General features: G+C 36.2%; 2 protein-coding genes across 4 annotated transcripts; both read left to right on the top strand.

Moving 5' to 3' along the window:
* The first annotated feature begins 752 nt into the window (after nucleotides 1–752).
* LOC116511944 (fatty acid-binding protein, adipocyte-like) lies at nucleotides 753–14,248 on the top strand. 2 transcript variants are annotated; one of them, XM_032222204.1, is made up of 4 exons: nucleotides 753–1,070; nucleotides 10,973–11,145; nucleotides 12,400–12,501; nucleotides 14,012–14,248. In XM_032222204.1, the coding sequence occupies exons 1-4, from the start codon at nucleotides 824–826 to the stop codon at nucleotides 14,060–14,062; spliced, it is 573 nt and encodes a 190-aa protein (XP_032078095.1). In that variant the 5' UTR covers nucleotides 753–823; the 3' UTR covers nucleotides 14,063–14,248. The 2 variants fall into 2 exon arrangements, with proteins under 2 accessions (XP_032078095.1, XP_032078096.1); XM_032222205.1 differs by lacking the exon at nucleotides 753–1,070 and adding an exon at nucleotides 8,351–8,510.
* A 4,486-nt stretch (nucleotides 14,249–18,734) lies between these two features.
* LOC116512544 (myelin P2 protein-like) lies at nucleotides 18,735–25,731 on the top strand. 2 transcript variants are annotated; one of them, XM_032223084.1, is made up of 4 exons: nucleotides 18,735–18,807; nucleotides 20,549–20,721; nucleotides 21,932–22,033; nucleotides 25,681–25,731. In XM_032223084.1, exons 1-4 carry the CDS (start codon nucleotides 18,735–18,737, stop codon nucleotides 25,729–25,731), a joined length of 399 nt encoding a protein of 132 aa, XP_032078975.1. The 2 variants fall into 2 exon arrangements, with proteins under 2 accessions (XP_032078975.1, XP_032078976.1); XM_032223085.1 differs by lacking the exons at nucleotides 20,549–20,721; nucleotides 25,681–25,731 and having other exon boundaries at nucleotides 21,932–22,017.
* The last annotated feature ends 1,157 nt before the right edge of the window (nucleotides 25,732–26,888 follow it).

The following is a 26,888-nucleotide window of genomic DNA, read 5'->3' as shown; positions in this document are numbered from 1 at the left end:
TAAAATGGATAAATAATTGTATATTCATTTTCCATTTCTTTCCCAATATATTCCAAGGTGTGGCTATGAGCCCTAACCCTTCATTGGTCAGTATTTCTAGCAAGAATCCTGGTTATCTATGTGGGCTTTTTGGTACTGGTGAAACTGGCTAAGTGCAGAGTAAAAACATGTCATTTTTCATCCTAGCTTTCTCAGTAATCCAGGATAGCTGGGCAACTGTGCCAAACCAAACAAAATATTTAGTCACTAATTTTTCACAAACTATTCATGGCAATGCTGATGATTATTTTAATGTTGGCTTCAAATATTTTCCTGTCACGATCGTGCTTTATTTTACAGTTCTGCTTTGATTCACATTTAAATGTTTATTATTTCTTACTGCCTTGGAAAACGTTGTTTAAAAGAACCCTTGAAGAGTGAAATGAAATGAAAACAGTACCCACAGATGTACTGTTATAACTCATGACAGGACAAACAGAAGTTCATACCACACCACAGTTTGGTTTTATTCCAATTTGTTTTAAAAGTTATAATGATTTAATATTATGCACAAAGCAGGCTCATGTCTATTTTTAGCAGTAGAACTTTCCATTACTTTGGAAGACTCAGGAAGTAAGTTCAACACAAACAGGATATTGCATTGCATTGGCCTCTTATCTGTTCAGTAATTTGAGTCATCTAAGAGAATAGAACTTAACGCAAACAAGAGATTTCAAGAGCCTTCATTTACTTTTAAGAGTTGTATAGCAGGCAGCAATTCAGAAAGGCAGGATGTTCCCATCCCTGCATTTCAGGCAAAGCACTTTGCCTTGATTTCTAAATAATGCTTCTTTATCAGAAATGGAATGTGACTCTCCTGTGCCAAAAGAACAAAGGTATCCTGGAAAAGGTTAAAAATAAAATCAAGATGGCAGCTGAAATCCAAGCCCTAACCCTTTTTGCACATACTGATGCATGTAAAGGGAAAGAGCTTCAATCATGGGCTTGTGGCTTCCATCTTGATTTTAACCGCACCGTTGCCATTCCTGCAAAAAGAGAGCAGAAAGAAGGAAGAATAAGAATATTGGCAGGTAAGTGGGTGGAAGCACTAAAACAAAAAATACTTTTCTCCAACTTACCTTGCAAATCTGACAGTGCTCCCCTTTTTGGATAGAGAGATCAAATTTAGAGCCTCTAACGTTTTGCTTTGTTCTTTACTGTACTGTATGCCCAAAGGAGGCCACAAGAACTTTGGATTTCCAGGAAGATGACATTTTTAAAAATGTAAAATATTTTTAAAATGTACACTATCACATAGACCAAGAATAGAGTAAATGCCTGTCAATAAAACTCTTTCTTTAAGTCCTCAATTGTTCACCAAGTTGGTATTTTGACCTTATTTTTAATTTTTTTCTTCCTTCTTCCCACCCTGCCCCAAGATAATTGGTATGCTCCTTCAAGGGAGAGCAGAGACATTTTTTTAGAGAACGTGGCCATCAAATGTGAAAGTGCTCAATGCACTGTAAATGTTACTTTTTGGCGGGAGATGGTGGTGGCCCAGAGTCCTGCTCGTGACTTCAAATGGTATCTGGTCAGAGAATACTGTACTGGTTCAAGAGGCCAGTAGTTTGGCCAGCAACTCTTATATTCTCCTGAAAGAAAGATTTCTGAATAGAGAACAAGAACATCTTGACATCTGCTGTATGAAATAATCAAATGCAAATACACATTGTTATCCCTGCATGTCACTATGATTCAGGTAATCAATTAGCAAAATTGTTATGAAAGTTTAGGGAGTATAATCAGAGGTTTATGCTTGTCACCCAGACCAGCAGGGGGTGTCTTTGTATTTTCACAGAACGAAACAGCCAGGATTATACTTGACAAGTAGAACTAAGGTCAGAATACAGTATGCAAAAAGGAAGCTAGAGTTCAATTTATAAAGCTGACCGACTTGTCTGAAGACATAGCAAAGAAATGTGTGAGTTTCTTTCATGATATCATTGTTGGTATTTCCAAATGTGTTACAATTTTTTTAAAAAAATGTCAGCAAATGTAATGAGTGTATATAAATGAAACACTTCATCGTGATTGCTAGCTCTTCGGGGAATTAACAGGTTTAAAACTCAAACTAAAATCAAGCTACTCCAAAAAGATCTGCATATAGTAAACTGGGAGCACACCATTTTGAATAAAGAAATGGATCCATGAGAGGAAAAAAAACCAGATTATTATGGCATTATTTTTAGGAAAATCAAATTATTTTTAAAAGTATGCAGATTTCAGGTTTTTCAGAACTCTTCATGAAATAGTGATCATTTAAAAATGTGGATTGGGAAGAAACAGAAAATCCAAAAATCACACACACTGTCACCAGCTGCTCTTCATGTGTGTGCCCACAGAGAGGGTTCTGCATGCCACCTCTGGCATGCGTGCTATAGATTCGCCATCACAACCCGACCTCAAAACAAAAGCCTATAAAAAGGGATGTGGATGTGGAATGAAGTCATAATATTAATTCAGTAGAGTCCAACATTGTTTTGTAATATAAAGTACAGGAAGTAAGATATTTAGGATTGGAGAGTTTTTGAAATTCAGTCTCAAAGAGGTTCACAGAAGCATGAATACAACATTTTTTCTGGAACTCTACAAAATTGCATTTTTTCCTTGGATCTTTAGTAGCTGCAGAAAACTGCTATCCATTCCTTAGAAAAGATGCAGCTGTTTTGAAGAGTTGCAGAAAGGAGTATATTTACACTCTTAATTAATTCTTCTAAGTTATTTCCAAACCTCTGCTCAGTTCTATTAATTATAAGATGCAGTTTTAAAACGGGTAATTATTTTGGAGAAAACCATTCAAATTTTTCCAACAATATAACAATCATAACTATCAACTGGAAACTGCAGTCCTCCACATTTGTAACACTACTCCCAATATACGAGTCAGCTACAATAACCAAATGGATTCTGGGATCCATCATTCAGCAACATGGTTAGATACATGGATATGCAGAAACTAAAACAAGTTTGTTTCTGCTGGCTGCTTTGTCTTTAGCAAAGCTCCTAACTCCTGAAAAGTACATTTTACAGAACAAAAAGAGCAGGAATGTTCATTGTATTCAAGGGAAATCTGTCATTATTCTACCATCCAATAAATAAGATACAAACAAAACAGTGAAAGCAGCAAGCTTTTATCCTATGTACATGTTTTGTGTGTGTGTACACAGTCGTCTTGGAATCAATCTTGACCCCTGGTGATTGCCTAGACTAGAGTAGTGCCTGCAGTTTTCTTGGCAAGATTTCAGAAGTGGTTTGCCACTGTCTCCTTAGGGCTGAGGGAAAATGATTGGCCCAAGGTCACTCAGCTGGCTTTATGTCTAAAACAGGACTAGAATTCATAGTCTCCAGCTTTTTATCCAGATGCCATAATCACTACACTCACCTTGTTCTTAATATGTACATCTATACCTGACATGTAATAAACGTGTTTGGATTATTTGGCATAAGTAAAAAAAGGTTTCATTTATACTTTGATCTATGCCTTTCTGCTAAAAAGCAGGGCACTGGAAATCATAAGAGCAGAAGGTGCCTTCCATCACCAATTTTCTCACTGCAGGCTTCTTGACATCATTCATCTGGTTCAGTGATTATGAACCACAAATTGCTGATGACTGAGGCAGCAACAATCATGGGGCATTAATCTGGAAGAATGCATGGAAAAATGATTCATTCATTTAGGAGCTTCAAAGGAAGTCTGCAACAATGTTGCCTTTCCTCCTAATTATTTTTAATTAAAAACAGTGTCAGATACAAAACTGCTTTAGCATAAAATCCTTGTAGCTGGGAAAATGGAAACACCTGAGTTGGTGTTATGCTTCAAGCCTAAATCAAAATGGTGGTATTTACTCTTGCCATATATTTCTGCTGTTTTACCGGCTTCTCTAAAATCAAGGTCATTCCTGTTGAAAATTTGTTCAAGATGTATAATGCTGCAGGATTCTTAATCTGAGATATTATGGAAACATGAGTCATTATTCCTACGGAAATAATGAACAGGATATGCAGCAGATAGATTTCAAGAACCCTCGTCCTCTCTCTTATTTTGAGGTATTAACAGTAGTTAACTACAATTCATGTTGGTCAAATATGGATAAGATTTGGTTTGTGGCAAGTAAAAATACAAATATTTGAAACAACAAGCAAAATCCCACTCCAAGAAGCAGAGATTCAGTGATTTCACAGAAAGGTTAAATTAATAAGCATTGAAGTCTGTTTTCTCATACAATAAATTGGCCATTATAGTACTTGCTTCTTTGTCCCCAAAGTCTACATTACAACTCAAGATCCATATAACACCAAGCACAGCAAAAAATGGGAATATGTTGCTCTCCCAGATATTGTCAGGGTGGCGATAAATCATCATATAAAAACAGTAAAACCATATAATAGCAGTATAAACAAAGAAAGCAGGGGGGTGGGAGACAGTGGTCAGGACAATTACATCAATTAAAATGTCTGGGAAAACAAAAAAGTTCCAAAACAGCTTCATCAGCACAAGATGCATCTCCATCAATTTATGTGTCTACCTATTACCACAGACGTAGGAAGCAGCCTTATTCATTTACAGTATATGTCTGCATTTATATGATGTGCAATGGAGATGCCCTGTGTGCTAGATCTCTACTCCCTGAGTATATCTGCTTATCCTACCTGATTAGGTAGAGTAGGCATGCTACAGGTCCTTTCCCTGAAATGTTAGCATCTTCTAGTGGGACTTCAAATGTGTACCTTTTCCATGACTGCTCCTACCATATGCACATCCTATCCCAGGCAATCCAGTAGCCCCTCCCCAGCCTTTTAGCATTCCAGGAGGCCCTTAAAACCTGGCTTTTTATCTAGATGTTAGGGTAGAGTGAGAGTGCCTGGTGTTAGTTGTTGGTGCATCCCAAGTAGATGGCAGATGCATTGATTTTTGGTTGTGTTTTACAGCTTTATGAGTTTTATACCTTTGGGGGGGGTATTGTAGTTGTGAGTAACCAGAACTGTTTTAAGATGGGTAGCAATACAATCTTTAAGTAAATTCTAAAAGTGATTCGTTTTTTTTTTTTTTTTTGCAAAGCAGCAGTTTGCTTCATGATGCAAGTGAGTGGCTAAAATCTGGCATTGTCTTAGGGAGCATTATGGGGCATTATCTTCCAACATGGAGAGAGTTTTGTCTGTTATGTTCTTTCCTAACATAAACCTACAGCTATCTTAGCTGAGTTGCAAAAGCCCAGATCACCACCACTAAGTTTGGGGTTTCTAATCTTTGCTGCCACTTAGTGGTCATCCAGATTGTTGCAGTCTAGATATGATGGCCCTGGAATATTTTCAGGACTTTTGTCAGAAAACTTACATTTAATGACAGCTGTTGATAATGAAAAATAATAGGATAAGTAGTTTCTATTAAAGTGAAGCTGAGAAATGAAATCTTGCTTTCCTTGTAGGGAAAAAAGAGCAAGTAATAGTTCAAGCTAGGAGCCAGAAAGGAAAAAAATTATGAACAAAGTTCATTTCTTTTCTAAAAATAAATATGATTTCATGAATATTGTTCCCAAAATAGTATTTTTACTAAAGGTCAGCCTGACTGGGAATTCTCCACATGATGTCCAATCACATTTGGAAGGGACCAATTTCATTTAGGTTTTATGACATTTTATGCAAAAGTGAACATTTATATTCATTTTCTAGTAATCTAATAAAATGTATAATTCTCAAATAGGCAGAATTAAACTCTATCTTCAAAATAATAAAGACACTGAAACATTTATTTTAGAAAGGGGTATGAGGACATAATTGGCAAAAAGGCCAATTCCATGAACCCTATACCCAGAAATCCACACAAATCCTCCTAGGTATGCATGATCAAATATTTGTAATTTCCAGGGATATTCACAAGATCTTAAGAAAGCTTAGTGAGCTTGAGCTAAAATGTATGGTTCTGTCATGGTATGTCTTTACGGCGATATAACAGGAAAGGAATTAATACATCTCTACCATTTCCATGGTGGTTGCAACAATTTATTGTATTTGGGATGTAATGCCTGAAGCAAGCATGTTCCCCTTTCTTCATTGGATGCTTTAAATTTTTAAAAATAAAAATATTTATGCCTTTGAAATAACAAATTTTCAGCAGTTATGATGCGCATAACTATATCAAAACTAAAATATTTTTAAAGTCAGTACTATGGCTCATGAATTAAAGAACTGGAACACATCAAAGCTTGAAGTTCTTCGAAATATTAAAGCTGCTTCTGTGGATATAAAATTAAGATTCATTTAAACTGTGCTGAACACCCCAAATTTTAAATGATTTAAAGGATTAATACCTGTTGGTGATATAAAAATTTTGAGGGGTTATTGACTGATGATTTGGTCCTGTGAATCACTAAAATCTTTTCAGAGTAATATTTCAATATACATAGAGTTGAGGAATTTTTAGTCTAGAATGTTGGTGTTAAATTATGTTCTGAAACTTTGGAAGGTAATTATTTTTGAAGAGTTATTATTAAGTTTGAAAAACAGTAATATTCCTGAGATTTAGGATTGGATTCAAGAGATCTGTGATTTCTATTTTTGAAAAGATAGTCTTATCCACTAATCAAAAAAATACTCTGTTTTTCAGTGGCTTCAGCAGGTTTCTATACTTTGTAATCTTCCTCCCTTTTTTTGTCTTTTGTCTGTTTAGTTTTTCATTTATTTTATTTTCTAGTGCTTTGTGTATTTTTTTCTGTAAAATTTAAAATAGAATGTACTGTACTTCCAAATAGGCATGTATAGCTTTTATTTATACTTATTTAATAATGCAAAGGCTCAGACTGTGTGAATGCAATCCTGAAACAACTTTCTCATGAGTTGGCCCATCAATAATAGTAGCCCAGATGCATTCTTAAGGAAGTTTAAGTTTGAATTCTTACAGAGTTGGAAAGGATATTGGAAGTCTTCCAGTCTAGTGCAATCCACTGCTTAAACAGGAAACCCTATATCATTTCAGAAAGTGGCTATCCAGTCTCTTCATAAAAGCCTCCAGTGATAGTGCCCACAACTTGAAGGCAAGCCATTCCACTGGTTAAGTTTTCTCACTGTTAAGAAATGTCTCCTTAATTCTACGTTGCTTCTCTCCTTGATTAGTTTCCATCCATTGTTTCTTGTCTTGCCTTCTGATGCTTTAGAAAATAGGTTACCATAATTCCTTTTTCTTTCAAAAATATCCTTCCTCAAAGAGAATTTTGGTGATGCAGCTCCTACGATTTAAGACATGCTTGCAAAGATTTGTTTCCTTATGTTAGGAATCAACATATTTGTATATTGTTTCTGCAATATAAGGCAGTGCTTAAAAGAGTAGAAAAATATTCTCTAAAATTATTATTTTAACATTTGATTTCAGTAATAATACAATTTTCCCTAACTTGATGTTATTAACATCCCAACCAATGAGGAAATCCATTTTAATTGGATTGTATGGTTTTTGGAAAAGTTTGTACTAATTATTTCATTTGCTGGGTTCACACAACACACTGCATAAACCATGCTTACAAACCACAACTGATTGTTTATACAACATGATAAGCTAAAACCAAATAAAACATAAATTAGGATAGTTTCAGAAGAAATGCTTCAAACCTCACATAAGCACAGTGTCTTTCTTCTAGTCATTAAAAATCCCACTCATTAAAATGAATGCAGCACACTTTTCTTTCTTCTGAATAAAATGTTACGCTCTTTGTTGTGTCAAACAGTTGACTGAATATCTGTTCTCTTCAGGATTAGACCAATTTATAATTCACATAGAGATAATTAAAATACCTACAGCAAATCTAAGGATCCTATTATCACCACAATCAAGGTAAATAGTGATAGGAAGCATATTTGTTTGATGTTCATTGCATACATAAACTTAAAAAAGAATTCTGAAAGCTTTAAGACACAAAGAGTTCTCCAAACCTTATTTGGAAATCAATTCCTTTGAAGTAAATCCCAGTGGAATTGACAGCTGAACAGATATGCATGGGATTGTGCTATTCGTTGTATGTAATTATAATTTTGCAGCAAATAGTTAATTGCTAGATCAGTGCAGAGGTCAGTGCATTTTATGCAGTGGATTAGTCATACCAAATACAGTATAACTGGGAAGGGGGGGAGAAAAAGTAGCAGAAATCACTACTGCTGCTAGAACAAAACATAATAGTTATATGCTGGTAATGCTTTGTCCTAATGCCTAAAAGCACTATGACCCACTAAGGAAAAAAAAGTTAAATCAAAGCTATTAATTGCCTGTGTGACTATTGGCTAATAGCAGAAAATCACATGGTTAAAGCTTCTTTTTAAAGGCATCAGTGAGGTTAGTCACAGAAGTGGTGACTACATCGAGGTTTGCAGGAAGGTGTTTAGAGTGTATTAGAAGACTTAGTCCTTCACAATGTGTGAAGCATTTTTGGGAACTTGGAAATTAATTTCGAGTGAAAAGTTTGATGACTACATGAAGGAGCTGGGTAAGAATCATTTGTTGAATTTAGTAAAAAGCTTTGTTTTTGCTGGAGAATGTGGTTATATAGATTTTTTTATTAGGTATGTAACTAGTGGACTTATTTTGTTATAAACTTAACCTGGGACAACATAACTCTTATTTTCTTTATTATTAATAGTACTGTGGAGGAAAACCTGTTGCTTACATTACGTTAACATGCTAGATTCCAGAGTAATCCAATGTTGTACCGTATGCTAAGTAAAATTCATTTAGTTTGCATTTTATCTGACTCCCAACTATTTTTTGAATGTGCAAACTCAGTTAATAATATAGCATGAATAGTCTGTAAAATGTTACCCTGGAATTGTTTTATTCAATATTAGAAAAACATACAATCCTGTTTAGATTTTGTGTAGCTTTTGTATCCAGGTAAAGTACCTCAGGAGTGTGAAAGGCTCTTGCTACTTGTTTACTTAAATGTTTATTGTCTGATATTTTCTCAACATACATTGAGAACATTGATACAAATGTTAATAAAATACTCCAAACAGCTGTGATGGGATGCTCCCTTACATGAAAGCTTACAGGTTTTTTTCCCCTCTGGCCAAATGTGAGCAAGGTTTGAGATGCTTGGTAATGGCTAGCTATGGGCTTTGAACTAGTGGCAATGTTCTTATCAAGACATGCCTGCTTTATGTTAATGATACTTCAAAGAATTAGCCTGAAGCTTTGCATTGTTTATCCATCACACTTTTAAAGTAGAATGCTGGCCCCTTATTTAACTATGGTGAAATTAATGTATGCAAATAGCCTACTTCCAATATTAATACTATATATAGGAATAAAGATACCTCTAAATCTGTTAGACACTCTTTTCTTGGACCAAGTTCAAGGAAGCCCATAGTTTTATCCTGGAACACTTGGATTGTTTGCAGAAGCTTTACACTTCATTTTCTGGCTAATAGCATTTCAAGCTATAAGTGATATGGAAGACTTCTGGAACTACGGTTTAACTTGGAATAGATAATATGGGAATAAAAAGGTAATCTGCATTTCTTTACACCCCTCTAGTGATTATATTTTTGCATTTTTCAGTAAGCAGGCTTCATTTAAATGAATCATAGTTCAGTGCTATGTGAAAATAAGTCACTTTCTCCCTAGGTGTAAGGTAGCTTCCCAGGTGCCTCTGCTGCTAAGCAACCTAGGGGGCAATCTTCTACTTACATTTTTGTAGAGATCAGCTGTTACAAAGGATGTTTCTTCAAATGAAATAATGCAGTTCTGGATTATATCAAATTATGTAGAGTAAGGAACTTAATTTATATAATATTTCAAGAAGTTATATTTGCCGCAAATCTTTTGAAAATTCAATGGAGATGGGTGTAAAATGAAGGTAATATTTGGTAAATAAGCATTGAGTAAAGTGCTTGTTTAAAACAAATGGTTATGCTCTGGACAAAGATAGAAAAAGCTGTTCTAACTCCTTAGACTGAAAAACCCCTTCTACATTGTCCCATCACCATGGAAGCCCTTTAATGGGTTCCTGCAAGTCATAACTTGCTATCATGCTATGCATGAATTGCATTGGTTAAACTTCTTGATGCTGAAACAGTATAATTTTTGATCACAGTAGTTGCCATCACTTTATCTTATAATTCAAGTCTATATTATTTTAAGAATCCAAAAGAAAGCTTCCCCTGAATGCCAGTTTGGAGAGATGGGTAACAGCCTGACTTCTGATCTGAATATTTGTCACTAATGTATGACTGCCCAGTGTAGAAAATAGGATGCTGTATAGGACCAACCAGATTCTGACATTTTCTTTTCCCATGTTTTTTTGGAAATTATCTTTCACAATCTGTGACAGCCTGGGGTAAATATCGTCCTGGATGTCAAGAGGGTTTTTAGTATTCCTATCATCAGTTTATAGTTTGGTTCATTTAAATATTTATAATGTTGATGGATTTGAGTAATTGTTATAGTGATATTGCCTTAAAGAAAAAGCCATCTTATGCTATTTGCTAGCTAGACCAAATGAAATCAGTCTAGATATTTATGAAAACATATATTAAAGCTAATTGATGGAAACTACTTTGGATTTCTTATACAAAATAACATACGAGAACAGAGATTGGATTGGACGGTTGCTATATTATTTTCAGCCTAGTTTATGGCAAACAATAGAATCACCTAATTCAATATACTACACAATTCAAGATGGTCCCCCGAACAAATATCTAGTTTGCACATCATGCCCTAAAACATCCAGATGAATTTTTATACAGAGAAGCTCTAATCAAAGGCAAACCCCATCAGGATAAAAATGACTATAGGAAAGGAACTCTTGTGTTCAAACTCTTTACTCTCTCATTCTTTAGGGGTTTGGCTATAACCCAGCTTGAATCAAGTCTTTATAAGTAGGGGTGTGTGTTTTTTTCAATTCAGTCTTCAAGGTCAGGAAATTCATGATTTTGGTTGAATTTGTAGGTGTGGGCTTTGCCACTAGGAAAATAGCTGGAGTGGCCAAGCCCAATATAATTATCACTTGCAATGGAGATGTTATTACCATCAAGACTGAAAGCAGTTTCAAAAACACTGAGATTTCCTTCAAATTAAAAGAAGAATTCGATGAGACCACAGCAGATGACAGAAAAGTAAAGGTGAGTTCTCTACTTTCCCTTAAATCATTTTGGTTGAGTACATTTGGACTCCTGAAAATGTGTTGTGGGGACCCTCTTGGAAAATGGCTATTTGGGAACTTCCACATTTATAAAATAAGGAACGTGTGGGACATGAATACCAGCTGAATGAGTTGGCTAAGAATTCAAGCAAGCTTAAGTTGGGAAACAAGGGCTTTAAGCTCTTTCGTCCTACAAGATGTTCCTGTTTTGCTGATTTCAGGGCAGTTGACATCCAAGTCAAACAGTGGGCTGCAGCCACATGTTCTTGTTAATTAAGAAGAATATGCAGTCCACTTGGAGATCTAAAGCACTGATGAAAGTAAATTGTGAAGTGATGTTTCTCAACCTTGGTGACTTGAAGATGTGTAAACTTCACTCTGAGAATTCCCCAGCCAGCCAAGTAGCATGCCCATTTCCTGCAGCTTAAGAGCCGAGGTGGCGCAGTGGTTAAATGCAGCACTGCAGGCTACTGCTAGATCAGCAGTTCAGCGGTTCAAATCTCACCGGCTCAGGGTTGACTCAGCCTTCCATCCTTCCGAGGTGGGTAAAATGAGGACCCGGATTGTTGGGGGCAATATGCTGACTCTCTGTAAACCGCTTAGAGAGGGCTGAAAGCCCTATGAAGCGGTATATAAGTCTACTGCTATTGCTATTGCTATTGCTTAAATTAATGATTTTAGATGTGAAATTTGGACACTGCATGAAACTTGGTGGATGCCAACAAAGGTACAGGTAGTCCTCGACTTACAACAGTTCATTTACAACCAGTCAAAGTTACAATAGCACTGAAAAAAGTGACTTATGACCATTTTTAATAACCATTGTAGCATCATCTCCATGGCCACATGATCAAAATTCAGACACTTGGCAACTGACTCAAACTTGCAACAGTTATAGTGTCCCGGGGTAATGTGATATACATATACATATACATATACATATACATATACATATACATATACATATACATATACATATACATATACATATACATATACATATACATGTTATTTCTGTTATTATAGTCTTACAAGGAGCAGAACTTGCACCATGCTAGTAATTTCATTATTTAAAAACCCCATTGACTACTGATTATTGTCTTACTGAAATGCACATTATGTATAGTTTGAGAACTGTGTTATTTTACCTAAATTGATTCACATATTTCAAAGGCAAATTTGCTGCCTTTTCTTCACTAGGTTGTAAAACTGACCAGATAATTTTTCTTGGCAGAGTGTTGTGACACTAGACAATGGCTCACTCAATCAGGTGCAGAAATGGGATGGCAAAGAGACAACAATAAAAAGAAAAATAGTGGATGGTAAATTGGTTGTGGTAAGTTCATTTTTGGTTATAAACATTTGGGATGTTTTGCAGCAACAGAAATTGCAAGTTTATGAATGAACATTTTTCAAAGGGGAAAGAGCAAAACAAGTAGATATTCTCTTCTATCCTATAGAAGAAAGATGTGTCCTATTTTGGTTGGTGAGTCAAGAATTCCTTGAAGTTAATAAGCAAGTTAATACAGAGGGACAATACTAAGCTATTTTGATAGTAGAACCGTATATCTTATGTTATTTTTTAAAGTATTTAAGGCAAATCTCACTTTGAAAGCACTATTTTAGACTCTACTACAACCATTCTTCGTTCTCAATCTGAGAATGCATTCAAATTGGCTCAAATTAAAATAAATTTGCAACAAACATCCGTTTTAGTATAGGATGATTTCAAAATGAAGAGGGTTTTAAATATTATGACTCAGTGGCAGCCCCTAGCAATGAGTTCATTGGAAATGAATTGCCCTAGCTGTGGGCAACTGGTGATTCTCATGTTTATACACTTAGAATCTATAATTTTAAAAGAGAGCAATGGATCAGATTGAAAAGTGATATCAAGGGCGGTTGAAAATAATTGGAAATCATGTAGCCCTGATGTAATCTCTAGTGGGACATGCAGGGAAACCCCACTCTTTTGATATTTAAAACCTTTTCCATAGGCACCACATACATGCTTTCAAAAAGACAAAATGAAAAGAAAATCCTAGTAATTGAAATGCTGTCTTGATTATAGCAAAGAAAAAGCATTCTAGCAGACAGTTTCTCACTGAAAAGTAATTGGAAATACTCTTCTAATTGGAGAAGATAATGCCAACCTGCCTTGTATGAGCTGTGGCAAGAGCAGTATCAGGAAAATGAGAGGTCATTCAGATTTCAGGATGAAATTGGCATGCAAGCACATGTGCAAACAAGACAATTGGATTAACTGATCGTTTATGTGACAACATCAAGGGAAGGGCCTTAAGCAAATGTCTTTTCAACCAAAATGTTTAAACATGTTGGCAGTAAGGTATTATGTCAACTTGCACAACCTATGAACTGTGGAAACTCAAAGGTACCTTAAAAACTTGCTTAAATATTCTGAATATTTCTCAGTCTTTTATACAAGCATAATTAGAACTATTTAACAACATAATATTCAGCCAGTTGCTAAACAGAAAACTAAGTCAAATTCTCTTCACACCAAAAAAGCAGTTTTCAAATATTTTTTGGAGAGAATTTGTCTAATGCATTTTTCAGTGGTCAAGGATATAAGCACATATAAGCAGACTTAAGCAATTTGAGTCTTATTCCCTTGGATATGTTTTTTTTTAATAAAGCACCATTGCCTGGGGTCATGCAATACACTAAGCCAAAATTGGCTTATCATGTTGCATCAATGCAAGTCTTGGCTTCCTTGATAGTCTCATACTTCATTTGGATAAAGGAACACTTGATCCACTTACTGAAAATAACTGTTTTGCTGTTATGAAATAATGGTGATATTTCTGTACTTTTTTTCTTTCTAGGAGTGTGTTATGAACAAAACTGTCTCCACTCGAGTGTATGAGAAAGCATGAAAAATCCATCTTGTACAAATTAGAATTATCTCAAAGCAAAATAGGAAGTTCGATTCACGGAACAGAGCCTGTTCTTCAGAAGCCGAATTTGACAGGCCAACTTCCAATTACTTTTGTACCTAATTCAAAACATTTTGGTTATTCAATAAAGTGTTTACCTTGAAATGAAAAGGTTTCTGGCTCAATTGTGGAAACTGAATAAGGATCAATCCAAACTAGATTTTCAGGTTCTGTTTATGGGATCAAATAAGCCTCACATTTGTCCTCACTTATTGAAATATTTTTTTAAAAACCTGATTAATAAATAATGAAATAGGCTAAAGTGTAATTGTCCTGCCCCACCTTTTCTTTTATACTGCGTACATTGAAATGTTCAATGTTTCTCTAGTGCTGTATTTGTTTTACTTCCTATAGAAAAATCAATTTCAAAAAAATATTAATGCTGGAATAACTATACAGTCCAGGGCTCCCAGTGGGTGGTTTCAGGAATCATCTTTTTGGAACCATAATTCGTTAGAATAAACTTCTATGATTCTTCCTGATAAAAAATTAATGTCTTTTGGAAAAACAGGAAGGCCGGAAGTTGCTTGTTGTGCTATTTGAAGCATAGTTCCAAAAATTACCCATATGGTTATCTTAAAATATGTTTAAATCAGGACTTCTAAAATCTCCAAATTATATATGAAAGCTATGTTGTGGACATGGTATAAAGTGATTTGCCCTAATAGACATGGCCAGCATGACTATATTCATTTATCAGGACATTAGATTGATTCCTAAATTCCACAGTTCACCACCATCCTGGTTTACCTTTCTCTTGAGTTGGTATGCCCACTTCCTAAGACAGCATTGACTGTGTAGCTTCTCACTCTTCTTTCCCTGATCGAAGAATGCTTAGGGATTCCAGAAACAGTCAAAAATAAAATATGAAGTTGGAAGTTTAACTTACAAGAATCGGCTTTCCCTTCAAGTATTTTGAGTATAGAAAGGGAGAAGGGGAAAGGGAACACACCAGGAGCCAAGACAAATGCAAGAAGGCTCCCTAATGGAGGTCCAAGAGGGAATAACATTCCATTTTTGTAAATAAAATAAAATAAAGTTATTAGGAAATACACTTTGTAAAGCAACCTGTGAAGCAATGATCTTATCTGTTACTTGGGGTAGAGGTCATGCTTCAAATGAACACATATTTATAGCATTACAACAAAATGACTAGGCTTCTCCAACCAACATTATCCGTATCAAATAAGTACAAATACTAGGAGTTACCCAGCTTTCATCAAACACAGGAAGCAATATATATATATATATATATATATATATATATATATATATATATATATATATATATATATATATATATATATATATATATATATATATATATATATTCTTTTATATGCTTTTCAAGATTTATTAACTCTGAAAAACAGTTATACATATTTCTGTATAAGAAGAGGTAGATTTTTTAGGAAATCACAGCATTTATTAAAGAATTTATCTTTCTTTTTGCACCCTACTGCCTTCCAACTACCAGCCCTTTTTTTTTGTTCTTTGTACTGTATCAGCATCAGTGTGGGAGGATTATCATTTAGAGCACGGGTGTCAAACTCGCTGTGTCATGTTGCCATTGTGATGTTTTGCAATGTTTTTCCCATTGTCAGAGCTGGTGTGGGCGTGGTCTGTGTGTGACACATCTGCCCCGCGGACCACCAGTTTGACACCCCTGATTTAGAGCATCATATAAACGCAGAAAACCAGATGACCTTGACTTAGGGTTTAATTATTTTGCTCAAAGTTTGTTCCATTTAAAGGTCTGTCTAATCATAATCATACTTCATGACACAGATTGTTGTGAATATGTTGGTTTAGATATGGGGAAAGGCTAGATATCTGGGATTGTTGCAGAATCTGGTTCCCACATTGGCATCCTTTTCAATACTATGCTTTCTCAGGTGGTAGGTCCACACCTGCATATTGACAATATTTAATCAAAGCAGATTTTCACAAGCACCAAGAAACAACAGGGCAATGATGCCATCACAAAAGAATTAATAGACATTAGTTTAACACCATGGAGGAAGGAGCTGAAATTTGGGAACAGATTTTTTAGGCTAGGTTCATTTCCAACCACTTTATGCACAAGTTTAGTCTAGTAGTTAATATACAGGCTAGAAAGCAAGAGACTGAGTTCAAGTCGCATCTTAGCCATGAAAGCCAGCTTGGTGACTTTGGGCCAGTCACTCGGCTCACTTCACAGGATTGTTGATGTGGGGAAAATAGGAGGAAGGTGTGTTGAATATGTTCGCTGCCTTGAGTTATTTATATAACAATATAGTTATAATAATTTATTTCAATAATAAAAATGACATATAAAATAATAAAACATCTGGAGACCACCATGGAGAAGAATCTATGGCAACGTTTCTCACTCTTGACAACTTCAAGAGGTGTATATTTCAACTCCCAGAATTTCGAAGACAGCTTGCTAAGGGTGACATATAGTGTATAGAAAATCAGTGGAGGAAATCAGATATATATTTCTTGGTTATATCTTAATGTTGATATGGCACTACTTGGGCCACCATCCAGGGCAGGGAAAACAGGGAAAGTGAATGCCGTATCTTCTTCTTTAGCAGGTAAAGCCTTCAAATTTAATAAGAAGTAAATTCCGGACCTTACTTCTAAAACATGAATTTCACATTTTTGTCATTATAAAAGATAAAAGACTTGGGAGCATTACATAGGGGAGTTTGGTATCTGGTTCCACCAGAAAACTGTGGTAGACTAAAGCGCGTGTGACTAAAGCACGGTGACAAAACCGCACCGTCAAAACCGCACGACAACAGCGCGCCGACAACAGCGCGCTGACAGAAGCGCGCTGTAACATAACCCTAAAAGTAACCCTAAACCTAACCCTAAACCTAACGCTAAACCTACCCTAAACCTACCCTAAACCTACTCTAAACCTAACCCTAAACCTAACCCTAAACCTTACCTTAAGTTAAATCGCGCTTCTGTCGGTGCGCTGTTGTGGGCGCGCTGTTGTGGGCGCGCTTTTGACATCGCAGTTTTAGCGTCGCGGTGTTGTCGGCGCGCTTTAGTCTACCGCGGTTATGTCGTGCCACGTGGTATCTTAGTAGTAAACTGAATGCAAGTCAAAACTATATACACATACATACTTAATCTCCCATTTTAAACTATGTTAATCCAAAATCCAAATCACTGCAATAGACAGCTGCTATTCTGCATTAGTCAGGCTGCTTTTGGGGTCCTGTCTTGTGTTAGACATTATATCTTATGAATAAAATGGACAAAAAAAAAAGAATATATGCAGAGATAGGTGATTGGGATAATCGAGGAAAAACACATTAACTAAAGAATTTCTAACTCTAACATACTTAGCGATGCTTAACAAAACCTTCAAATGACTGAAAAGGTATCTTGAAGAAGCTGATCCCTGGTGCTCCACATAACAATACTGTAACCAACTTCCTCCCGAAGACGAAGTCAAAAGACTGACTAAGGCAGAGGTATCAAACTCACAGCATCATAGCAGCGTCACATGATGTATCAGGATTTTTTTCCTCTTTGCTAAACCAGGCTTGGGAGTGGCCAGTGCATGACTCCTCTGGCCCGCGGGCCACAAGTTTGACAGCCCTGGACTAAGGGGAAGGAGCTTTTGTGCAGAATCCTCTTCCATTTCTTAGAACCATAGAAGGAAGACTCAGAAGTGAGCTAAAGCAAAATAACATAACTGCTTCACTTTGCTTTTTTTTTGGGGGGGGGGGGGGCGTGTTACTTCACAAAACATAAAGTTTGTAAAGGATACTTCAGCTATTCCTTCAGTGAAGCAAGACATTGTGCCTTTAGGGTTTTGCACAAATCTACTAAACATTGGGATAAAACTAGCAAGAAAGACAGTCATAAATGTAATGGAATTTCCTTTGGTTGAAATAGAAACAGAAGTTAGAAACATATCTCTTGTAGTCCCTACATTCCTAACTATACACAGGGTTGGACTGAAATACCTCTAAGGCCATTCTGTGATGTGTGTTATCAGCCTTTTAGATTATTGTGGTGCCAAGAGAATGTGTCAATAGTATGTACAATATAACACTATACTTTCAACATTCTGAAATATCTTGACTCCTAGTATGTTGACATTCTGATGATGAACATAGTGCAAGGAATTTTGGAATCAGTTTCTTGCCTATAGTATACAACATTTTCTATCCTAAACACTATTTCATCTGTATCTATTTCCTTAAATGGCTTCATTAAGTTTATTCCTCATTCTCATAAGACAGTGTCATAAGACTTTCCTAAAAATCAAATGCTTTCTTTCCCAAGAGCACTATGTTGCATCTGTGCTCCAGCACAATAGTAGCACGCTCACGCCCATCACCCTTCCTCTTTGTATTACTGCGGAGGAGTTGGTGGCAGGCAAATGCCGCTGGTCTTGGTACTAGCATGAATGGTATGGCACAAGGGCCCATTGTTTGGCCTCTGACATTGCCCTTCTGCATTGGGAGGTGCTAAGCCCTGCATGCCCATGGTCTCTCTTAAAAAGATGTGGCTGGGTTATTACCATTTATATAATCCATCTGTCTCTTCTTAAGAATTGCTCCTGCCTTTGCCCTTCTCCCAAGGACACACGACCAGCAAAACTATGTGCAACAAATTTGTGGGAAGCTGGAAACTCATCTCTAGTGAAAATTTTGATGATTACATGAAAGAATTGGGTGAGATTTATCTCGATTTGATTTTAAGAATGTTGCAGATTATCCGTTGTTGATTTCTCATCAGTTTTGCAATTAGATCATGAAACGTTTAATTTAATTCTCTTCAAAATAAATATGAGAAAACATTGAGGATTTTTAAATTTCTTCTTTGGTAATAACTTTCATAGAATTTATTATTTAGCTTTTATTATAATATTAGATGTCATAACTTCAAAGTCATTATTCATGATGGAAAAAGGAAAAACTTAATCTGAGTCTATTGGAGCTGGGTAGCTAATCAATTTAAATAAATAGTCCTAAATTTCCTGACAGCCAGTTTTTCCTGGTAAATAAAATTATTTGTTGCACAGAAATTGTAGGCATAACTATTTATTTGCAGAATTACTCCATCGGTGAAGGCTTTTAACTGATGAAGTCAGATATCTCTGGAATTTAATTGCTTATTTTGTCCCTAGAACTATATTTTAAGGAAACTTAGTTAGATTAAATATGAAAGTTTGTTGTTTATGTGTTAAATATTATATATACATATACAGATATATTATTTTTAAATAAAACTGTCGTATTGTTTTTGAACATTAAGTAAAATATGAAAATAGAAAGAATTATGTGAATTACCATTTGTTTTACTAGAGAATGTTAAATAGGTTTGTTGTAAGATCGATATACTTAAGAAGCTGTCCTTTCAGACTACTTTTTTAACCTATGAAAATGCATCTTTGAAAAAATAAGAGATTATGTGTGATGAGGTTATTATATGGAGTCTGGACTGTAAATATCTACATGGCTAATAAATGGCAGTTGAGCATTAGAGTTTCCTATATATCTTTGCTGCCATCAGATAGTCATCTGGATTTGTATAGCCCATACATGCTTTATTTCTACATCATCAAGAAGTACCGGTCGTACCGAGAAATCATTCATCTTTGTAAATGCATAATCAGATATCAAACATCAAAGAAAGAATGTGGTTATCACACTTGGAGGTAATATGCAATATGTTTCTCCCTGGTGCATACACACTATACACATACAGATGTACACATCTAATGCAGAACTCAATAATTAAAATCAGATCTTGCATGTTGATGTAATGGTAGGTGAAAGTGACTTTACAAGATAGGTGCCGACTGCACAACCAGCATGTGGAAGATGCTTCAGCCCCATACAGAAGGAGGGAGAGTGGGATAAATGTTTCAAAAGGGACCTAGTTTTCTGGGGAGTAAAAGTAAAGAAGGAGAGGCATACTTTCAGTATTGCAAAACTCTGTTGATGTGCAAAAAAGATACAGTTAGTAGTCCTGGTAGTGCTTTCTCACAGGACTAAAATTTCTTCTGGAAACTGACTCTTCATATAGAGAAGATATCACAGAAAAGCAATTCTTCCTACTTTGGTTTCCATTTTTTATTTATTTAATTTTATTATTCATTTGATGCTACTATTTTAGCTTTTCTCAACCAGGCACTCTATAGACATATTGGAGCACGATTCCCATTGTCCCCTGCTATCACTGTGGAATATGAAAATTCTATTGGGCTATGATGATGTGGTTCGCAGCAATGCATATTTGTCTTACTAGGAACACAAATAAATGCTGTTATTTAATCATGCATTTAAATATGAGTGCAGGTACGTAGTATGTCAGAGATAATTGGTGTAAATGATTGCATAATACAACCCCCTACATACACTTTTTGTCAAATGAATAATGAATGACCACTGTTTTCTTGGTGTTCCCTAGGAGTGGGATTGGCAACTAGGAAACTTGGTAACTTGGCCAAACCTAAAACCATCATCAGCATGAAGGGTGATGAGGTCACAATCAGGACAGAAAGTACCTTTAAAAATACACAGATCACATTTAGGTTGGGTCAAGAATTTCAAGAAACCACAGCAGATGGCAGAAAAACCAAGGTGAATAAGTTTTGTGGGTTTTTTTTACATTTTATCGGAGGTCTTTTGATACTCTTAGGAACAGTTTAAGAGTTTCCGATCACAGAAGAAATTAATAAGTGAGTCATTCAGATAACAGTTGATTACTGTCTACCATATTTCCTCAGAGATCAATCCTGATGTGGGAATTTTTCATATATTGGATATGTTTAAGATGTATATTGAAGGAAAAGGAAGAAAAATGTCTTGTAATTGAAAATGTTTTTAACTTCAAATTTACTACCAATATAATAGAATTACTATATCCAGATGACTGCAAGAGGTAGTACAGAGGTAGAGAAAATTGATTTCGTACCAAATAGTGGACCTCTGGATTTTCCACCTCAGGTTAGGCAAGAAGGGCCCCAAGGATTATACAAACACAAATAATCATCCAAAGGCGACGAAGCAAACAAGGCCTAAACCAAAACAGGCATGTGAGAACTGAACTGAGCTTAAATCATGTGGAAGTTAAAGCAGAAAAAAAGGAAGAGGAATCATCAAGAGGAAAATATACTATAACATATATATTGAGCGTCATTTGTTTGTGATTCAAAGCAAAAAAATAATTCACATCTTATTGCTAATAAAGCTGTAGCTATTTAATATACAGTAGCAAAGCTCAAGATTGCAAGTGACTGCTTATGATGGAACAACATACGCGCATGATTCAGAAACAGCAAAATGGATCTAGGGAACAGCTTGACTGGTGACTTCATGGACTCATATATATTATTATTATTATTATATAAACAGTACAAAAGTAGTTTGTCCTGACTTTCTTCCAGGGTTCATTTTGACTACTTGGTTGAGTCTCTTGCCCTTCTGCCTCTTGATAGCCCATCATCCAAGTTCTGCTTAGTTTTTTCAGCCACCATTGTCAGTTAAGTTCTGCTATGCAGTGTAACAAGCAGGATATATGTATGTGTCTCTTTCTCTCTCGGCTGATTATTACTAAATGCTAGAAGATAGTGATTATGGTAGATGGATGGATAGATATGTAGATGATAGATAAATCAATGATTGATACTGTAGAGAGATAGAGAGATAGAGAGATAGATGAGAGAGAGAGAGAGAAAGAAAGAAAAGAGAGAGATTTTAGTATGGGAATGGTTTAATAGTACTTCACATTTTTATTGTACCCAATCCATGTCAAAATGGTAACTTTTGGAATTACTGTTTGGATCTACAGACTGTGGTAACCTTAGAAAAAGGAGCACTGGTTCAAGTGCAGAAATGGAATGGCAAGGACTCAACAATAAAGAGGAAATTAGTTGATGGAAGAATGGTGGTGGTAAGTAGTTCTTAATCAAGAAAACTACAGGATGTGCATTTGTTCAATTTGTTTATTACAATCTTTGTGTGTGTGTGTGTGTGTGTATAGTTTTTTGTTTCATAACATATAACCACATGTATACTATTACATAGCCAACATTGTATTGTATTATTAAATGTTTACATCAATTCATCTTACCATCAACTCCCAAAAACAATTATTGGCTCTTCTGCTCTCCATACACCATATTTGTCACTTTCTTCTCCGTCTCTCCTCCCTCTCCCTCCCTCCTTTCTTCCCTCTGTCACCTCTTCTCTACTTCCCCTTCCTCTCTCCTTCTCTTCTCTCCCCTTTCCACTCCTCTTTTCTCTCCTCCTCTTCCCCCCCACCCTCTCTCCTATCCCTCTCTTTTTCCCTTACCTCTCTCCTCTCCTTCACACTCTTCATCTCATTTACTTGGTGTATTTCAGCTTCTGAGCGAGCTCCATTTTATGTTGATGGTATTTATAATTCCTTTTCAGTATACATATTTAATTTTAACATACCTATTCCTCCTCCTTTTTAAAAAAAGAGAAAACAACAAGGTATACATATATAGTCATTATACTTTTTTTAAAAACCTGCCTAATTTTGGACAAGATGTAGACCTGGTTACACTTCCCTCCTATTTCAATTTTCCTTATGCCAATGTCAATCTCCAAAACATCTTTTGTCTGCTTTTTATTCCCTTTTCTTGGGACAGATCCCCCCCTTTACAATTTTCCCTATACCGCTGCCAAGCCCTATGGAGTTTTTATCTGCTTTTTCTTTTCCACCGTTTCTACCCCTTCATTGTCTCTCTCCCTACTTCCTTCCCTTCTTCCTTAAATACCTGCTCCTCTGAATTCAGAATTCTATTTAGGCTTGATTTTAATGATTTAAGCATATTTTTTTATAATTTCACGTAGTTCTTCAAATTCCCACCTTTCCATAATGTCCACTCCCAAAATTACAGTTAATTATACAATTCTTATTTCAGAGTTCTGGTCCACCTTAAATTTATCTACTTCAGCTGCTGTGGGAAAGAGAGATGGGAGCCATCTTGGTCTTCTTTAATGTCCAGTTCTAAAATTGCAGTTAGTTATACCAATCTTATTCTGAAATTCAGGTCCACCTTAAATTTAGTTTATTCAACTACTGTGAAAATGGAAGAGAAGCTGGAACCATCTTTTGCAGACAAAAAAGAAAAAAAGACTTCGTATTTACCCAGTTCTCGATTTTGTTATTATTTTTTCCTTGGTACCTTTTGTTTCTTGTTGGTTATAATTGCTCAAAATATATTAATTGGAACAAACTTGCGTACAGCCAAATTCGAGTATGTTTCTCTTCCCTCCTGCTTTTCCAAGGTCTGATTTATGGTAGTTGGTTAATTAAAATTTCCCATACAGGCAAGATTGGGTTATCAGTTGTCCGTAAGGAGATGGTGCTTTTTTCTTGATCTTTCTCCCTTGTTGCATTTCAGTTCTCATTAATTGGAGTTGCTTAAGATATGTTGGTTAAAGGACACTCGGACAAAACAAATCTTCATGCTCCTAGACTCCTTTAAAAACCCAAACTTTTCAACTCCAAAACCAAATTTAGAGTTTGTGTTTAAGTGGGTTGTGTTCAAGTGGGTTTGTCACTTATCTTCTTTCTCCTTTCTGTCCAAATTATTTCAAACAAATGGCTCTCTTTGGGGCGATGGATTCAATACTACATTTATCTCCTTTCTTTTCGCAAAAATCCCGATCTGTCCATTAATAATATTTATGCTCTCAAGGTTCTTTGCTTTTTCTAAATTCTGATTTATAACTGTGGGTTAATAGATCTTACCAGGCTTTCATCTTGCCTCTGCACACTCCTGTTCAGTTGCTTTGGCCTGGAGCCAGCTCTTGTGCAGTCATGTTGCCATGCTGCTATCCCAGAGGGCAAATCTGACCTAGGAGGGACCTGTTGCACTCTCTCTGGATCTGATGAAAAAACTACCCATTCTTCACAACCCCACCCCCACAGTGGGTTTCTGATCCAAAAATGGATCTCGGAGACAGTTTGTAACACAGGGTTCATGTGAGACTTTTCAGAGTTCACATCCCCCACACCTGTCTAGCTGGAGAACTTCAGGTCGATTCCCGCAATCTTTGAACTTTGGAATGGCAAGGTATATATTTTGATGACAGCTGCATAGATAAAAAAGGTATCCTGTTGAAAATGCACATTAAACATTAAAGAATAGAAATATGTGGATTAGCAGGAACTGCATCTTTATCTGCTCAGAGAACAGTTCATGAATGGATGGATTTGAATATGTCATTCCATAGTTGTCCAGTTTAAAGCAGATTTTGATTTTGTGATGGTGTTCATCAGTGAAAACATACGGGTGAGCCAATTTGATTAAAATCAAGACTACTTTCAAAGGGCCCAAATGAGTAATGGTATTTTCAGCTTTTTACATTAGGCAGAAATAGCAAATGAAGAAGAAAATTATTTAATAAAATTATGCATGTTGAGTGGTTAGGAAGAATTTTTTCTCAAAATATCAGATATAAATACAGTGAAGCTGAATGGTAAGAGGGTTAAATCTGATTAAAGGAAGCTGACAGGTAGAATTTGCTATGGTTTAGCAATAGTCAGTAATTTGAATAGTTGTAAAAGCAAATGAAAGAAATATTATTTGTAGTCATTACTCATGATAGCTATATAATACTTACAAAAACAATAAGTTCCATTATTTCCTAATAAATGTCGTCCAGGGGAATATTGTGTTCCTATCCTGCTTTTTGGCTTTCCTAGTGTAAGGTAAAGGTTCCCCTCGCACATATGTGCTAGTTGTTCCTGACTCTAGGGGGGGGTGTCATCTCTGTTTCAAAGCTGAAGAGCCAATGCTGTCTGAAGACATCTCCATGATCATGTGGCCGGCATAAATAAACGCCGAAAGTACACGGAACACTGTTACCTTCCCACCAAAAATGGTTCCCATTTTTCTACTTGCATTTTTACATGCTTTTGAACTGCTAGATTGGCAGAAGCTGGGACAAGTAATGGGAGCTCACTCTATTACATGGTGCTAGGGATTTGAACCGTCAAACTGTTGACCTTTCTGATCGACAAGCTCAACGTTTTAGCCACTGAACCACTGCATCCCTTGTTCCTAGTGTAGACTAGATGAAAATGTGATTGGTTCATCTGGCTGTGTTCCACCATCTCCTAAAGCTAAATTTAAGGCTGCTTCACTTGTTCTAGATTAAAATTATACATACATGTGCAATTTAAAGTGACTGTGAGAATCTTGATCATTAGCATTGAGAGAAAGTTCCAGGCACATGCTGACTTACTTGTTCTTTATTAAATCTTGTGTTCCTTAAAATTAAACAAAAGCATTTTGGATTTTGTTTATTGACTTTTGATAGGCAGCAGTACCATAAGAGACAGTGTACAAAAAGGCTGGAAAAAAAACCAAAATCAAAAGAAACCGATATAAACTTGCTAGCTACAATATTTAACACAAGCTTTTATTATTGACTATTATCTTTTTTTAAATGATTATAAATTCTCATCTTACATCTGTATAAATATATTGTATAATAGTGTTGAGGCTAATCATGTGATTATGACTTGTCTTATATCTCAAATTATGTTCCCCTTTTTAGGAATGCATCATGAAAGGTGCCATATGTACAAGAGTTTATGAGAAAATGTAACAAAACTTGAAGTTTATACCAGATGAGACCAGTTCTCCACATCATTTCCTTGAATGGCCGAGGAATTGCCATTTCTGTTCATCTTTTCCCTTTTTGCCTTTTACTGGAGAGCAACTAAACTATAAGTATTCATTTAAAAATTTAAGAAAGTAGATCACATTTGAGACTAAATAAATGCTTACCATTGTATAACGTGTAATTTCAGTAAAATTAAATGGTTTCATCTAGCCTTCCTGAATATTTTGTTAATGAGTCGTTCTTATTCCATAGTGATGCATTCTTGCACCAGGGAATCTATAGTCATTTTACATAGAAACAGGAATATTCATAATTTCTTTAAATTATATGTTATACAGCCCAGGTATGCTAATCTGGGTTCCTTGACAATATATAATAAAATATTCACTGTCTCTTAATGAAAGGCAAGATTTCATCTCTTTCATCTCTTAATGAAAGATATTGTTTTCTCCTAAAGCTGTGCTATGAACTTAAGACAAAAACCCAGCTGTCCAACAAGAACCCAAAAACTTGTTGGGGGATGTTGGACCTGGTGGCGGTCCCATTCTCTGGGTTTGTCCAGGAGCAGTTATCTGGGAAGGCGCCATCTGCTGGAAGAGGGCAGGCAACCATTGACATTGAGCCCATCCATGACCCGGGATGAATGCCCACCCTTGGTTTGCTTGATTCATGGGTTCGGAGTCACCCCTTTGCAGCTGTGGGGAGGTGCATGTGTTCCAGGCCTCTTTCTGCTGGCTAATTGGAGGGCGGTCTGGTTGCACTCCAATAGGAGGGAGGGGTGCTGATGTGACTGCTCTAGGCATTAATCCAGCAGCAAGGATGTGGGTTGATTCATTAGCTACTGTATGGAAGGAGCCCACGTCTCCACTCCACTTGGCAGAAATTTCCCTGCGAGGAGAGGAGAATGTGGGTGGTGCCAGGGTCCACTGAGGGGGTCTCTGAAGAGGGGAGGGTTTTTATTTCACCCACGTTTAGCCATAGGAAATGATCTGGGAGGCCCATTAGAGAAGGGCTGCGGGAGGGCGGTTGAGTTCTCCATTCATCAGATCTTCTGGTAATCATCCAGTTGTCGAAGTTTCCCTGGCAACCAGGGGTGGGTTTCTCGCCCCGTTCCAACCGGTTCGGTTGGAACGAGGCCA

Source organism: Thamnophis elegans, chromosome 8 (assembly GCF_009769535.1).
Source record: "Thamnophis elegans isolate rThaEle1 chromosome 8, rThaEle1.pri, whole genome shotgun sequence".
Classification (NCBI taxonomy): domain Eukaryota; kingdom Metazoa; phylum Chordata; class Lepidosauria; order Squamata; family Colubridae; genus Thamnophis; species Thamnophis elegans.
Note: the sequence above shows the minus strand (reverse complement) of the source record. Positions and strands in the feature narration are given on the sequence as shown.